Consider the following 18,118-nt stretch of genomic DNA (forward strand, 5'->3'; position numbering starts at 1 on the left):
CATCTCCTAACTGCTTGGTATACTTGCATGCTTGCTTTCAGTGACTAATGTACAAGGACATCCAGGTTCTAACCACACAGTGTGTTTAAAAAACCTTTTCCTCTTTTCACTGTTGATTGTTTTGCCAATCACACTATATCAGTTCTCTCTGCTTTTCAACTCTGTAGCCAATGAGAATAGTTTTGCTTTATCTGCTTGGTCTCCCTCATGACTTTCAGATCTATCAAATCATCTCTCAATATTGTCTTCTCCAAAGAGAACCGCCCCAGCATCCCCAATTATAACTGAAATCTCTCAACCCTTGAACCATCCTCATAATTGTTTTCTGCACCCCTTCCAATGTACCTGCATAGCTCCTGAAAATCTGGTGATCAGAATTGGAGACAATACTCCAGTGGAAGCCAAACCAGTGTTGTATAAATGTTCATCAATGCATCCTTGCTTTGGGCTCTTATACCTCTATTCATAAAGCCTTTTAAATCACTTTCTCAACCTGCCCTGTCACCTTCACCAATGTGTGTGCATTTATCCTCAGGTGTCCCTGTTCCTGCACCCCCTTTAGCATTGCATCATTTAGGTTACACTGTCCCTCCTCCTTTTGGCTACTAAAACATGCCACTTCACATTTCTCTGTTAAACTTAATCTGCTATATATTCACTCATTCCACCAACCTGTCAATGTCCATTGATATCTACTAACATCATCTTCAAAGAATTGAGTTGACAGCTGCAATGTAAAGAGAGTTACCTTTTTTTAAATAATTGTTTACTAACTGGGTAAGAAGAAATGTTTGCTATGGAGGTGAATAAATATTACGTCCCTCTGGGATCAAAAATTAAATTTTGCTCAACATGTACATTTCTTGCACCAAAATCCCGCACACTCAGCACTCGGAAAGAGCAATAGTTTGAAAAATAAATATCCCTACAGTCTGCATTGAGGTTCTAACCCTTAGTAGTGGAATCTGGTAGCCAATAATTTCCACTTCAATCAGAGTAATTCCAACGGCGCAGGAAGCCAATTTTCAAAGGTTCAGATGACTTTTAACATCAAGTATTACCAATGGCTGACTTTTGAAATGTGTTTAGAAATAGTTACCGAAATCTAAACGGAAGCGCTGATGTTGTGAGAACATGCTAATTGGTTAAGACTATACAGGGTAGAGTGCGGCTAACCATTGCTGGGTAGGTTAGGTACTCCATTGTTGCAGGAAAACATTCAATTCAAACATTGTAAAAAAAGGAATTTAGTGTAAGCTAGTGGTTGGCATGGGGCTGTAAGGGAAGATTGGCAACAGCATTTAGGGCTAAGATAACTGAATGTAGGTTCTCAGTTCTGTCAATTGGTTTGAACTGGGATGGCCAAAAGTCATGAAAAGGAGTTGGGCTGGGGGATGGCGGGGAAGAGTTGTAGCAGTTCACACAGGCAAAACCTATAGTTCAATGCCCGCGGAGTACAGGTCAGATCAGGAACAACTATTCATCATTGTATTACAGAAACAAATTTATCTATGCAGAACAACAAGGACAATGATTCTATGTTGTGTAGATGTGTCTGAAGTTGAGTGTGTCGTTCCAGCTCTGTCAGTACAAAGGTTTGACTGCAGTTCTGAGCCCAGTAGCGTCACCGGTGGGAATGAGGATTAAATGTGAGGTTGGGATTTCTCTCTCTCTCCCTGGCTGATCCCCATCGCTTTGCTGATGTATAACCGCGGGCTGGTGCACACTGAGCCCGGACGCTGCGGCGAGGCACCTCCTCTCCGACGGTGTTTCACAGCCACCCGCCCATTCATGTCACTGAACGGCCAGCCCTGACCCAGCTGTGGGACATAAGCACTGGCCAGCTCCAGCTCCTAGAGGACGGGTAGCGGTGTGTATGTGTGTGTGAGGGGGACGAGTGAGTGTGTGTCTCGCAGACTCCTCCGAGCCCTGTGTGTGTGTGTGTGTGCTTGGTGCATTGAGGAGGGGATAGGCGGCCAGGATTATTCAGTGACTCCAGCCGTACACCCAGCAGGGTTAATATGAAATGGGGACAGAGTCGCCGAGTGCCGGATCCCAACAAATCCTGTCGTCTGATTTAGAGTGAGCGAGAACAAGCCATGAGAAGAACCATGTGCTGCGATCCGAACGTGTTATTCCGGGATACGAAATCTGCACTTTGCTTACTCCTGTATATCTTTGTAGTTCCCTCGCAGAGTTCTCAACAAGTCCTCAGGATTGGTAAGTTTCTTCCAACTTGGTTTCATTGAACACTTTCCGCTTATGGTGATGAGCACAGTTAGTGTTTTTTTTATAAATTGTAAATATTTTTTAGTGATCTTGGTGTTGGAGGAAAATGAGGATTAAGTGCGAGTGTTTGCGAGTCTCTTTCTTGCCTGTAGCAGACAATGCGGTAAAGTGTTAACACAGCAAAGCGGCCGGTTGTATGTCTTGGAAAGTTGAAAATGTCAGCAGCATTGATTTGATCTTTGTCTCTGGGATCCCAGCCCCAGCTGATTCAGATCCCGGGAGAATGCAGATCCTACTGAGCCTGTCCCCTCGATGGATTTTAATGTTTGGATCCGTTGTTTATAAGGATTGTTTCAGTCCCCCAACGCAACTTCCACAATCTTTAACAAAAAAAAGACATTGACCAATATAGTGGAGTAAGTTCCCAATTTTACAAAGGAGTGTGTGTGTGCTGTCGGCTCATGGTTCAAGCTGACGGCAGAATTAAGCCATTGGTGAATTGACAACTGTCTGTTAAGAGCTGGCACTTTCCAAAGGTTAAGAGTGAGGATATGTGTTCCAGTTCCAAGTCAGCATGGGTACACGTTTCAATGAGGCGGCTGGAGATACAGTATTTACCCTTGGATGGAAGGGCTCGGGGGTTCCAGATGTTATCTATCCACTCAGTCAGCTCACCTATTACAGATATTGCTAACCACCCGGAAAGGTGGCCGAAAATATGATTCTTAAACCCTGGAAACCTTCTAAAAACCGTCTGGATTTGCCGACGGTAAATCTGTTGACTATCAAGTCATCTCCCTCCTCAGTCGTTTCCCTCTCATGTAAGCAGCTCCATACGGTCCAGTTTGGAATTAATGTTTGCTGACTTCAAACTTCCCTGTCACAGAAGCTGATCGGACGGGTTCTTTTGATTTGAGCCGTTTAATGTGTTTAAATATCTCCGCAAGAGCGCTAAGCTGAGATCTGTAATCTTTTCTCGGAAATGCTTGACCTGACTGCTTTGCTTCCCAAGTTTATACTGAAAACAAGGATACAACCAAACCGTGGGGCAGTTGGATTGCTTCCACTCGAAAATATCGGATTTGGCGTCTCTTTGTCAACTACGATGGGACACATTCAATTGAGATCTTTTTTTCTTCTGTGATGAGTGACTTTATTCAGCATTTATCCAGTAGCAGAATGTACCAGTACCAGTCAGCAGAATGGACAGCTCCTTAGCTGTCCTTTCCTAGATGTGAACGCTGGAGTGGGTGGCCTGTTTTTACCTTGATCAATAGCAGTAGGAGCAGCGCCATAAAGCAGTCAATCAGTACTGCAACCCTTCTAGCATCTCCTATGACCAAGTCGGACCAATAATATGAAATTGTGAAACTTATTGTATTTTATTTGCATCACTGACACTGTAATTGTCCTTTGGAATAGATTAAAGGGTTGCATTTTTTTAATTCAGAATATGAAACAATAATAGTAAAGATGATACCAAAAGATTTTTTTCAATTAAAACTGGCTGGCCACCGTTCCCATTATTACCACCTTTTCAAAACTCAAATATCAAGGGTTGTTGCCATCTGAACACCAACTGTCAATTAAATAGAACTAATTCTCATGGATGGAAGTACAAATGTGTTCATTTGTCATACATACATTCAAATGGATGGACAGGTCCATTACTTTAGCTATTTGCTTTCAGGAGAGGAACATTATTCGTGGCAGTATGATTGGGTAGTCATGTGTTCATACACATTACCTACTGGGTTATCAAAAAGGCTGTAAAGATTCGTAGTGTTGAGTAAGTCTCTCTGAATTTGTATTGTTCACATGATAAACACCACAGCACCTTTTGCAGACTGCACGGTAGACTGGATGTACAAAAGCTCTAGAGAACTCCTGATCTCAGCTGACTTTTGCGAAAGAGGTACCAAGTAGCTGCAGTGAAGGGCCCCGTGCCCAAGTGTGGTAGAAAGAAAGGAATAGTGCCGTAGTGAACAACCCACTAGAGGGAGCTCCTGATCTCGACTGGGCTGTATTGTATGGGGAGAAGTGGTAATAAAGGAGGGTGCTACTTTTTTTAGTAGGGGAGGAAGGGAGCAGTGGGGAGGGGAGGTGGAAGTGAGCAGGCTGATGGAATGATGTTGTGATTACTTTCTTGGTGGATGATTCAAAAATATATGGCTAGAGACCTGGAAACAGATCAGCCTCCCATTATTTTTACTTGTAACACTGTACATGATTTGGAGGATCATGAATAGAAAAGGGCTGAAAAACCAAGAGGAGTGAAACATAACAAAAAGTGCTTAGGGGGCATGATGTGATTGGTGGCACTCATTGGAGATAATGGGTATGCAATTGGAATGGACGGGTACAATTGCACAGTTGAGACAGTGAATTTCTCACCTGGATTGTACAATGATAGGGAGTGCCTGGTGGAGGTTAAGAACGTCCCCACTTGAAGGTAAAAGAAGCCTAATGGTTGGCTAAAGAGCCTACTGGCAAAATCCTGAGTTTCAGCAAATTAATTACATGCTGGAAGCAGAATTTGGAAGAGGGAAATAATGGAGTAAATACAAAAAGCCTACCAAAAAGCAGAGGGAGATGAATAAACATTTCAGGTACAGATGGGATATGAATGAACAGCTGCTAATCAAACATCAGCAAAGTTGTTCTCCATTTTGGCATGCAAATTACAAAATGACCTCTGAAATAGAAATGATAAAGCTAGTCATCTTGCTATTGAAAATTATAAAAAAAATTCTTTAGCCTTGTCTATTTGTCTTTAACAATAAATCCACACTAAAGTACTAGAATCCAGATATACTTACTGCTGTATTTTATTCCTCAATTAATTTCTTGTCTGCTTTTATTCTTACAGGCAAAAACAGATGGTTGATAGTCATAAATGAAAATCCTGGGCAATAGTTCAGAATTCATTGTGCGTTTAATTACATTCCTACTTTCTTTTTTGCATTCCAACTAAACATTGAAAGCCGTTTCAGAAATGTACAATTCATGATCTCAGCATTAAAATTTTAGCCTTGCCCAGAATGAAATAATATTTAAATGATTTTGTAAACTAAAAATGAAGAATTTTATCCATGCTTTTTGCTGTACTGCTATTTAGCCCACAGTCTTATTGCCTCTTTACTTTCTCAAACAAGTTCCTTGCCCTCTCAGTTGTCCCCTCAGTTGACGGTTCTTTGATTTATTGGTTAGCTATCATCTTTGTTTCTATCAGATTTTACAGTAATTGCTAAAAGTAATGAATGTTAATTGCAATCTGTTCTTGCCTACAAAATGGAAAAAATATGTATACCAAAATAAGCCTTATACAAAAATCAGACAGACTAAAAATAAGAAGAAAGGCAAACAAAGAAACACACACAGGTAAATTTAAAAAAAATGAATGATTTCTATGATTTTTATTGTCACCTTTTCATCTCACTTTTTAACTTTTGATTTAAAATCGAGGGGATTTCTATCCCTTTAAAAAAGCCAATCTTATTTAAACATTAATATATTAGATTGAGTCAAATAAAGTTTTGATTTATTTTCTAGATAAGATTACCAATATATTGATGATCGTGTTGTGCATCGCGATTATGTTGCAACCTGACCTCTGCGCTTGTAGTGTATTTTGTGCCTTTATTGTTTTAAGTGAATGTTTTTTCATTAGTAGTTCCCAAAGGATTCAAAACACAATTTGGATTGGATAGTTCAGCATATTCAGCACCCATTTAAAATCAACAAGATCAACTTATTTCTTTTGATTTCAAAGGAGACCAGCAGATCAGCATGACGTTAGTTCCCTTTAAGAGAGTTTTTTAAACACGATTTCTGCAGCTCACAGCTTCGGCAATATCATTGTCGTTGACTTGACTAGAATTGTCCTTTTATTGCTTCTTAAGTGATAAATGGGGCTGTTTGTGTTTACTCTGGGATTAGTTTTATGATCCTGCATTGTTAGGAGAAAAGGTCATGTGCTTTTGGACAGTTTTTCTTTCCAGTGAATTTAAGGTTTCAGCTTTGACAGTTCTGAGGCTGCAGTTTAGTTTTAGCAGGGGCATCAAGCAAGGAAGAAGCTGAAGTCTCTCTCTCTCTCCCCCTGTTCTGTTTGGAAATTCTGCTGGGTATCTCAAGGCAATATTTTGCCTTCTGGAAGGAAAATGCAGGCTTCAAAAAAGATCAGTTTCAACCAAGTGAGATTTTAATCTATGCTATGTTAAGCCTGTGTAAAGAATTTTGTCTATGAAAGATTTTGATTTGTTGGAACAGCTTTAATATTCAATTAAGGCTTAATACATTATTGTGTTTTTTTTGTAATTGGTAAAAGGTATTGCTAATTTTCTTTTTATATGTGTTTATTATCTTCTTAAACAAACTTTGTTTGATAAAGGCTCTCTAATGGATTATCGAATCATACCTGAAGTGAAAATATGCTCATCCTAGCCAAATTCAAGATGCAAAACTTATTGTTCAGGTGATCTCCATAAAGTATTTTGGAGTTTCTAACCTGACCCATAACAATAGGAAATAGGTCAAGCAGGTGTTTCAGCAGCTTGGAATTATGAAAGTGCAGTATTATTTCATCCATACACTGAAAGTTAAGTCAAGTATTAAATTCCAATTCTGCAACATTAGTTATACTTTAGCCGTTAAGTACTTCATGATTTAAGAATATGCAAATTACAAAATACCTCTGAAATAGAAATGATGAAGATAGTGACCTTGCTATTGAAAATTATGACGAACTTTAGCCTTGTCCTTTTGCCTTTAACAGTAAAATCCACCCTGCAGTACTAAAAAATTTCAGGTATATCTATTGTTGCATTTCATTCTGCAATTCATTTCTTGTCTGCTTTTATTCTCACAGACAAAAGCAGATGGTTGATCGTCATAAATGAAAATCCTGGGCAATAGTTCAGCATTCATTGTGCTTTAATTACATTTCTATTAAACCTTAGATCAACCCTAACTTCTCACCTAACCTTCACCAGGGCCCTCAATCTTTTCTGTCATTTAAGATAATTTATCACAATTCTCTTGAACTTTTTTTTTGCTAACATCCTCATTTGATTTTCCCAGTTACTTATCTCACGTTCATACTATTAAGTGGAAAAAAGTTTTGCCTGTCTTGGCTTCCTGTTGATTTCATAATTTCAAAATTAGCATTTGACATCTGAATTATTTGAAATAGTGAATTATTTGTCTACGTTGACTTTGTCAATTCCTGTCACCTCAAAAGCTTCATTTTGCTCCCTCTTACAGCAGCCTTCATGTTCATGCTGAGTTTGCGTTGCAATGAAATGCATGCCTTACAATGGTAATTAAGCACAGCTGTTCCCAACTGGGGAAGGATTAGGGATCATTGAAAGACAATATAATTCAGTCTACTCTGACTGTCTGGGACTCTGTGATTCACTACCTTGGAAATAAACCCCATTCTTCCTCAATATACAATTATTGGAATTAACTTTGCACTGTGTCAAATCTTCCTGTTTTCCTCTCACTGGCATTTTGGAGAAGGTATTCCCTACAATAAGAATGTGAAAGTCTTTTCTGATACATTTGTTCTGGGATTTTTGTAATGACAAATCTTCCCAAATACATGTTGGCTTGACATAACTTGGGTAAAAAGAATACAAAAAAATCTGTTGCACCAAGGAACAACTAGAGGCCAGCTCTTTCTGGGAACGTGCAGACCAGGATTAAGGACTTCCTTTGCAGGACTAATTCCTCCACATTAATAAGCATCAGGGAAGGGAAAATTTAATATATTTTAAAATTACTGGTCTAGACACAGGTTCCAGGAGTAGTTAAATTAAATAATTTAGGTTAACTTCCAATAAACCTTTCAGTGGTTACATGTTTTGAATGCTGTCATATATATTTCAGTACAATATAAAGTGAAGCTGCCTGCGGAAGCTAACAAAATGAGTGTTGTTTATCATTCCTAAGAAGTTTATATTTAAGTACTCTGTAGCACTAATTATATGGATTTTTAAAATATTAATTATGCCTATCAACAGTGACAGCGACAGAAATAGACCATCAAAAGCTGCTATTCCGGACATGCCATAAGTTAAGAATCTTGGAAAGCTTCCTGTACATTTCTCCAAAAAGTGTGGTTAACCATTTTAATATTGAAATCTTCAAGTGAAAACTCTGAAGTGGAACATTCAATCCAATTTTTATCATGGACGGGATCACCAAGATTGAAAAGATGCTGAGAGAAGACGACCAAATGGGGAAATGATGTTTTAGTGGGGGCAAGATTGAGTCTTTATTTTAACATTTGTGGATTGAGAGAGTGTTTTTGGAGCTTGGCAAGAGTAAAACGTTCAAAATGGCACTAAGCTGAGTAATTAAAGTATAGAGAAACTAAAAAAGGTTGTAATGGAGAAAAGAAGTTGGAAATGAGGGTGAAATTAGAATTGTGAGCTGAATAACAATGATGTTGTATCTTACCTGAGATTATAAGAGAAGATTTGAGAGAATATCTCTTGATATAAGAGCAACATTTAAGCCTTGGATAGACTAGAAAGAATTCAGTTCTTGGATCCAAAAGTATATTTTTGACATGAAACAGGATTCTAAACTTTGTGGAGGTTCTTTAGCACTATCTGTGGAGATAGTAAAACCAAGATTGCCAATACTTCAATAAGGTGGAGCATTCAAACACAAAAGGCAATAACTATTGACTGAGTCTGTGAAAGCAATGAAGAAATAGTTTCTTTCAAGCACAGTGGTTAGTTTACTGGACCTATTAGAAATGCAAGTTCAAATCCTACCATTTCAATTCTATAAGGAAGCAAATATGAACAGAATAAACAAGTATCAATAAAAATGGAATCATGAATTGTAAAAATCTGACTGATTCTCTATAACCGTTTATCATGAAAACCAATAGGTCTTGTCCATTCTTGCCTATTTCTGATTCCAGTTCCACAACAATGTGGTTCACTCTTTACTGCCCTTTGAAGTAGCTTAGCGAGCCACTGAACTGTAGGGATGGGCAATAAATTCCAACAATGCAACAATGTAAAAGTAAATTAAAACATTTTTAAGTAAAACAGTTTTTCTTAGCCCAGGTGAAAGAAATAGATAGATGAGATTTAAAATATGAGTTCAGATATTGTGTTGTCCTTAGAATAAAAAGAGAACAGCAAATGCACTAGTTTAAGAGGAAAACTCAACCAAATGCTGAACAAAGCTATCCACAGGGATGCTACTTTTTCTAACCCCTCCACCACCAGCATGTTGCGGCTACAGAGTGTCCCACCTACAAGATGCACTGAATCACCTTGCTAGAGCCTCCCAAACCTGTGACATCCATCTCAAAGTGCACAAAGCAGGTACATGGGAATGCAGGTACCTCCCAATTGCACACAACTCTGATTTGGACATATGTCATTGATATTTCATCATCAGTGGATCAAAATTCTGGAACATGCTACTAAACCAATTTGTGGCAGAATTTTCATTACAGAAATGGCAACAGTTCAAGAAGAAAGTTTCACCTTCATCTTGTCAAGGGCAATAACTGACAGGCAATTGATGTTGACCTTGCTACGACAACCAATTCCGAGAAGGGATTAAATAAGTAACTCATCTTGAGCGAATTTGTTCTTAATGATTTTCCTTTTGTACATTAATATTTTGCAACGTAAGATTGTATTATAATGCAGGAAATCCTATGATTTCTGGGATAAATTATACATGTGTCATTGTAGCTAGAATAGGTTCCTTATACATTCCTGTTACTCCAGGAACTGCACTTGTTTGAGGATAAAGTTTTACATCTTCTCTCTTGATTTCTAATCTGATAAAAAGTGAATTGGTTCAGGCTCTGGTTGATTTACCTTACTTTTTAATCTTTAATCTAAATTTTACTTCTTAGTGATGTGTTCCATTGTGTTTCTGCTAAGTATCCTGAAAGAGGTTTTCATAGTAGCTTCTTATTTCTTCTTTTTTCAGTTTCTCCCATTTCACTTGATGTCACCACAAAACTGATTAATTTTACTCTTCTCCACCACCCCTTGCCAGTCACCCATTGCTCTTCCAATCCCACTGTGTTTAAACCTCTCACCGTTGTTTCCATCTGGTCTTTGGCCTTCCTCTAATCCTTCTTCCTGGCAGTCCCATTTTCATCACTTGCCTCACCACACTTTCCCTCTCTCACTCTCTCTGCAGCAATCCCACCGCCTCCCTGCCTCTTCATTTCTCCACACATCTAAATTGGCTTCCTCATCTCATAAGAACATAAGAAATAGGAGCAGGAGTAGGCCATCTAGCCCCTCGAGCCTGCCCTGCCATTCAATAAGATCATGGCTGATCTGTCGTGGCTCAGTTCCACATTCCCACCCTCTCCCCATAACCCTTAATCCCCTTGCCTATCAAAAATCTATCAACCCGCGTCTTAAAAATATTGAGCGAGGCAGCCTCCACCACCTCAACGGGCAGAGAATTCCAGAGATTCACCACGCTTTGAGTGAAGAAGTTCCTCCTCAACTCCGTTCTAAACCCCCCCCCCTTTATCCTGAGGCTGTGCCCTCTAGTCCTACTGTCCTTTCTGAGCGGGAAGAGCCTCTCCACCTCTATCCTATCCATCCCATTCAACATCTTATACGTCTCAATGAGATCTCCCCTCATTCTTCTAAACTCTAACGAGTACAAGCCTAGTTTATTCAGCCTCTCCTCATAGCTCAACCCCCTCAACTCCGGCATCAGCCTAGTAAACCTCCTCTGCACTCCCTCCAAGGCCAAAATATCCTTGCGTAAGTACGGCGCCCAAAACTGCACACAGTACTCCAGCTGCGGCCTCACCAATGCCCTATACAGCTGCAGCAAGACCTCCCTACTTTCATATTCAATTCCCCTCGCTATGAAGGCCAGCATCCCATTCGCCTTCCTGACCACCTGCTGCACCTGCAGGCTGGGTTTTTGCGACTCATGCACAAGGACCCCGAGGTCCCTCTGCACCGTCGCATGCTGCAGTTTTTCGCCACGTAAATAATAGTCCTTCCTACCATTATTCCTACCAAAGTGGACAACTTCACATTTGCCACCATTAAATTCCATTTACCATTTCCTGGCCCATTTGCCCAGCCTATCTAGATCCTTCTGCAGACTCCCCACATCCTCCGCACAATTTGCCGTTCCACCAATCTTGGTGTCATCAGCAAATTTCAACACCATACACTCGGTTCCCTCCTCCAGATCATCTGTATAAATGGTGAATAGCTGAGGCCCCAGCACCGACCCCTGGGGCACTCCACTAGTCACCAACCGCCAATGCGAATAGCACCCATTGACCCCCACTCCCTGCCTCCTATTTGACAGCCAATCCTCTATCCACGCTAACACCCTACCCCCCACTCCATGCCCCCTTACCTTCTGCAATAACCTCTTGTGAGGCACCTTGTCAAACGCCTTCTGAAAATCAAGAAAGACCACATCCACTGGCTCTCCTCTATCCACCGCCCTAGACACATCCTCATAGAACTCCAATAAGTTCATCAGACACGACTTCCCCTTAACAAAACTGTGCTGCGTCTGCTCTACCAAACAATTCTCCTCAAGATGCCTCGCTATTTTCTCCTTGATCACGGATTCTAACATTTTTCCTACAACAGACGTTAAACTAACCGGCCTATAATTCCCTGCCTTTTGCCTGCCACCCTTCTTAAACAACGGCGTAACATTAGCCGTTTTCCAATCTTCCGGCACTTCCCCGGAATCCAGCAACATTTGGAAAATAATCACCAAGGCATCCACTATCACCTCTGCCATTTCCTTCAGAACCCTTGGATGCATTCCATCCAGTCCTGGGGACTTGTCCACAATCAGTCCCTCCAGTCTGTCGAGCACCGCCTCTCTAGTAACAATAATATCATTCAGGCCTTCCACTCCTACCATCTTTCCATCGCTAACACCCGGCAAATTACTCACTTCCTCCTCCATGAAGACCGAAACAAAAAAGTTATTCAGGGCCTCAGCCATTTCCTCATCCCCTACCACTAAGTCCCCCCTCTCATCCTCTAAAGGTTCAACGTTCACCCTAGCCAGCCTCTTCCTTTTTATGTATTTATAAAAACTCTTGCTATCCTTTTTTATCTGAAGCGCTAGCCCAGCTTCATAGTTCATCCTACCCTTCTTTATCAATTTCTTTGTCATTCTTTGTTGACATTTAAACCTCTCCCAATCCTCGTCTCGCCCACTACTCTTAGCTACTCTAAATGCATCCGCTTTTAATTTAACACTAGCCTTCACCTCCTTCGTTATCTCATCACTATCCGATCACTGTTCCTTTCTTCTTCATGTTGTCCAAGTTTCTGCACTACATAACAAGATTATCATCACAACTTCCTCTTCTCTTCACTTTCACTTAACTGCTTACTTCAATCGGGGTCATGCTGAGTTAGAGTCTATCCTGACAGACACTGGGCATTAAGCAAGATACACACAGGATGGGATGCCAATCCATCACAGCATACATTTACGCAGACATAGACAAACTAAGGGGCACTTTCCTGTGTCCAATCCACCTAACCTGCACATTTCTGGAGTATCTGCCAAAAACCCACACAGACCCAGGGAGAACATGCAAGCTCCCCACAGACGGACATCTGAGGCTAGAACTGAAGCTGTGTCTCTGGAGCTGTGAGGCATCAGTGCTAACCACTGTGCCGCTCTGCTCTCTCAACTGTAGATTTCTCCTTTCAGTTTTAGCAATTCTTTTCTATTAATCAACTCTCAACTGCACTTTTTGAAGTTTCTTCAACCAGAGCTAACCTCTTGCCTAATTTCCTTCTCCATCTTTTTCCACCACTGACCCCAAGTACTTGAAACTACTCAGTTTCTCCCATTCTTCACTGATAAGCTTTGCATTGTCACTTTGATCCTCTTCCCCAGACTCAAACTGACTGTTGGATCTTTGGTCAATTGATCTTCATAGCCTTGTCTTCCAGTGCCTTTCTCCATCCAGTTCTTCAGACACTTGATCATGTTCTCTTCATTTCCATCACACAGCTCAGTGTCATCTGCAAACATCATTGACTTCCTGGCTCACTTGCTGATTTAGACATATATGACAATCAGGAAGAGGCTCAAGCGTTGATTTTTTGCTAAAATCTAACATTGAAACTCTCACTCTCCCAGAGTCTCCGGGCAATATTTTCTCATCTCGCCCACCATCATAGCAGATGGGACAGGACCATGCAAAGATCTGTTGGCCTCGGGTAGGATTTTCAGATCTTGGGATGAGTGCGGCTTGAAAATTCCATCCTCTGACTCTTGTTTGGTATGTGTACGTGCCCTGTAATAATCATATGTACCTCTCAGGGACTCCACAAATTCTAGCACATTTCCAGATTTCCTACCTACGCATCTGGTCATAGCCTTCCTTAGATTGATGAATACAATTATCATATTAAATTGCTTTCCCAATATTCCTCCATCACTTGTATCAAAATAAAAATGGTAACAGAAGTGGTTCCTCTGGGCATGAATGTGAATTGACCTTCATGAGTTTCCATGACTTTTCTAAATCTCTGGCCCATGACTCTGTCCAATATCTTGAAGATACTTGGTAGAATTTAACATTTTTCAGCAGCTTTTGCAACCTTGAATATCTCCCTTTCCTTTGAAGATTTTTTTTCTCTTTTGTTATATTTGTAGCACTTGTTGCAGGATAAAAGAATAGAAAATGACAGTGTGTGGGTTTTAGGCCTAAGAATAGAACAGCTTTATTCGGTTGTTGTTAACTCCACATTGGCTGGATCTAGACTGAACAATGCCCACAAAGTAGTCAATGACATCACAGACTGGCCACGTCACCAAATCCTCAAAGGGACCATGCAACACACAATAGCTCTAATATATAGCAATCATAACACAGCATCTGATGCTGCTTTGCTGGTTTCCTTTCGGTGCTATTCTAATTTCTTTCAGTTTGTAGTTAGTTGTCATTTCTTGACTTGCAGCTACCTCTTCTGTCTTTGTTCATGAATTTTCTCCATTCATAAGGCAATTAAAATATTGGCCCCACCTCTCTTTGGTTTCATCCTCTTTCACTAAAGTTGTACTACCTGCAGTCCTGATTTCATGTATATTTCTCACTTCCTTTGTTAACCTATCTCCAGTGGCTGCTATTTTGAAGATGTGTTTTTATCCCTCTTTGGTATCAACATTTCAACATCTTTCTTCCATGACTTGCTTACTGTTTACCCTTGCTCATACTGTTGGTATCAAAGTTTTTATAGGCCATCAGTCACACATAAGCAGCGGTAAAAAAAATGCAAGTACAGTATAGAATGTGCTTTCCAGTTGATCTTGACCCATTCAACATTGCTGGCCATGCAAGGGGTGGTGGTCTAAATTGTGATGTGGAACATTCATTGAGTTTTGGTCATACTACTTTATTCAAGGCACTGAATTCAATTTTAAGAAACAATGTATCTCTGTATAAATGTTAAGATATATGTACTGGGAAACTCTGCTGCTGACCTGGACTTTTGGGGTTTAACACAAATCTTTGCTAATATGCTTGTTTGCCAAATGCCACTTACGGAGCATCTGTAACACCTCCCATAGCAAGGCCATTGGAAAATCTGGCAGAGATGTTTTAGCTGTGGAGTGTTGAAGGCGATCTTCCTTGTAAATAAAAGACAGCTGTCTCCACCTTTTACCTCTGCCAAGTATAGTTCCCGTTGTAAGAAGACTTTCGGAGAAACTTCCACTCTGGTCAATGTTCATGCATCATATCCCTCTGAGGGCCTGGGAACACTGTCCTGTTCTATAATTATGGTTATGAGTGAGAAGTAAAGTCATGTGATCAAAAATAAACTGAAGACAGACATAGACAAAGAAATTCATCATTAGCTCCAATGTGCCAAATTAACCTTCAGCTAAGCTGGGAAAAATTATTACAGGACCAGTATTTCAAACCCAAGACTATGGTCATTATTCACTGGGCATGATGGGTTCCCAAGTTCTTGAATGCCTCAGAGTCTTGGACAGCCTACAATGGATGACGCAAAGCACCGGAAAAGTATCACGCATGGTGCCTTTGCAAGATTTTCCACAACTAGAGCTAAGAAAAGCAATCCAAAGCAGAGTCCTTTCCCAAGCCAACATGCTGAATATCAAGGTGCAAATCATTCACAACCTGCTTCACAGTGCAGGACACATCATTTGTGTGCTTGACAACAGACTCACAAAGCAACTGTTCTACTTGGAATTCAGTCGTGGCAGGAGACTCTCAGGAGGATGATGGAATGACTTTAGAGATGTACACACAGCATTGCTGAAGAGGACAAACATCATCAACAGTTCATCGGAGTCCCTGGCTTGTGACCGACTAAAGGAGAAAGTTAATTTGAGAAGGCACTGAACACATTCAGGAACTTCAGAAACACTCTGAGACATCAGAGTGAAAGCACGAACCTCTAAACAATTCATTTACCCAATCTTTCAAGAACCATCTGTGTTCAAGTCATCCACAATCCTGAAGGACTGTCTAAGAACAGAGAAGATTTTAAAAAAAGTCATTATCTTTCCATAAAAATTTATTTGCACATCAGCGAAGGCTTATCTGTGCATCAGCTTGTGCCAGGTACCATGATTCCATGAAACTCGATCCTAAAAATCAACTGAAGGGAAGGAAGATGTGAAATGATGTTGAAAGGTGCTGGAAATTAAATTAGTGAGATAAACCATTTTAAGTAAGAAAAGTGGACAACAATTTAACTCCATGATTCAGGTGAGTTTGTGTTCGGTTTTAATTTATTGTACTATGAAAAGCAATCAAGATTTCTTTTTGTATCTCTTTTCACAACAAAATCAACTATATATAAGCTGTAAGAAGTTTTTTTTATTGTAATTGCATAAAATATCTATTTCAATTGGAAGCCTCTAGGGTGTTTAAAACTATAGTTATCAACCTTTTAAAGATACAGGCTTTGAACAGAAGATGCATATATGTATGTAAATAGCACACCAAAGTTAGAGAGTGGATACTGACATTGAAACGTAGGAAATCGAGTTATGTTGGCAATACTGATCAAACTGGAAGGTGGTGAATTTCTATCAAATGGCATAAAATACTGTTTACATTGTTACTTACATGTCTTCTGCTAGAAGTATTTTGGATGATCAAACAACCCTTACAGAAATCCAACTTGCATGTATTTAATCATTTCAGCAAATGTTAAAGCAACCTGTTCAATACATCCATCAATCCAGTTAACCATAAAAAGTAGATTCAATGGAGCCTATGTGGGGCAGTAAGCTATAGCTTTATCCAGTATCGCTGGAACGGACTTTGAATCTGGTCTAAACTGACAGAGGTAGAGTTAGAGAAGCAACCTTTTGTCTTTTGATAAGTCCAGCAACCAAATTGGTTTTCATACTGAAGCAAAAACACACAATACTAGAAGAGTTCAGATCAGCAGCATCCACAGGAAAAAGAACAGAATTTCAGGTTGATTACTTATCTTCCACTGTATTTTGCTTTCATTTCTATATTAGTTTTTCCTTTGCTCATTATCATTGTAGAGTGCACATTTCACTGCCATTAAGGTTGACTGGAGTGATCAGTTGACAAAGCCTTCAATTGCACTGTTATCAATTCTGATTTCTGGACTGTATCCAGTCTTTTTCAATTGTCCTAAGGGTAACTGAATCTCTCTGAACATCCACAAGTTTCTGTAATGAGCCAATCCAAGGTGAAAAATGTCTACTTGTTTTAGCTTCCGATTTAGTGCAATCATGTCCATATCCAAACTTTACTTTTGGACATCATCTCGTGACTTTAATGTTGATACAAAATGTGAAATATCTGTGTGAAGTTTATCTTGCTGTCATTAGGACCTGCAGGTCACCATTATCTCCATTTATCCCTTCTCTTTGCAAACCACAAAATTGTTGTTTTTGCTTGAGACAGTGTCATCCATCCCAATAATTTCTGAGCCCATTACCACTTTGCGTATTGAATAGCTAAAATAATAGCCACATCTGGCGTTTTATTGAAATCAGGCTGTAAATGTACCCACATGTAATGATTTGTGGAAATTGCAGAGCTGTGAATGGGACAGATTTATTTTTGAAATGTTGCAAATTCCTTATTTAAAATGCGATTCCCTCAGAATTCAGTCACTTGTTTGAAAAAATGAAAATGTCACATGTCTGCATTGGTGGATGATCCACTTGAGGTAAGGTGAAACACTAAGCAGGTCAACAATATCACATTGCATTCATATAGTGCGTTTCATGTAATAAAATGGTGCAGTTGGAACCAGCTTCAGCCATAAGTGCCAAGTGGCTGATCCATCTCAGCTGCCTCCTGAGGCCAGCCTTCAGATAATTCAGTTCACTCCATATATTATCAACGGATGCTGAAGCCACTGGTTTCAGCAAAAGCTATGGATCCTGATAACATTCTAACAGTAGGACTGAAGTATGCTTAGCCAAGCTGTTACAGTTCAGCCACAACACAGAAATCTACCTAGGAGTGTGGAAAATCGCGGAAATATGTCCTGTCTACAGAAAGTAGGACAAGTACAATCTGGCCAATTACTACCACATCTGTCCACTCTCAATCATTGGAAAAATGATGCAAGGTGTTGTCGACAGTGCTATCAACGAACATTCATTGAGTAATATCCTGCTCACTAGTCTGGGTTCCATCAGGTCCATTTGGTCCTGACCTCATTATAGCCTTGGCCCAAATATGGACAGCAAAAGCTGAATTCACTAGGTTCAGTGGGAGTGACTGCCTTTGACATCAAGGTACCAATTGGCTGAGTATGGCATCAAGGAATCCTAGCAAAATCAAAGTCAACTGAATTCAGGAGCATGGAGAGGTAGTGGCGGGGGAAGGGGTGGTCACTCACTC

General features: G+C 40.1%; 1 protein-coding gene across 5 annotated transcripts in view; it reads left to right on the forward strand.

Annotated features, from left to right (window-relative positions):
- The first annotated feature begins 1,767 nt into the window (after nucleotides 1-1,767).
- The window catches only part of LOC145353312 (glutamate receptor ionotropic, kainate 1), a 304,940-nt gene continuing 288,589 nt past the window's right edge, over nucleotides 1,768-18,118 (forward strand). For all 5 annotated transcript variants that reach the window (XM_080203956.1, XM_080203958.1, XM_080203957.1 and 2 more), the window contains exon 1: nucleotides 1,768-2,220. In XM_080203956.1, coding sequence (XP_080060082.1) covers nucleotides 2,100-2,220 — 121 coding nt within the window. In that variant the 5' untranslated portion in view covers nucleotides 1,768-2,099. The remainder of the gene's footprint in view (nucleotides 2,221-18,118) is intronic.

This window comes from Carcharhinus amblyrhynchos, chromosome 15 (genome assembly GCF_965287045.1).
Source record: "Carcharhinus amblyrhynchos chromosome 15, sCarAmb.v2.hapA, whole genome shotgun sequence".
Lineage (NCBI taxonomy): Eukaryota > Metazoa > Chordata > Chondrichthyes > Carcharhiniformes > Carcharhinidae > Carcharhinus > Carcharhinus amblyrhynchos.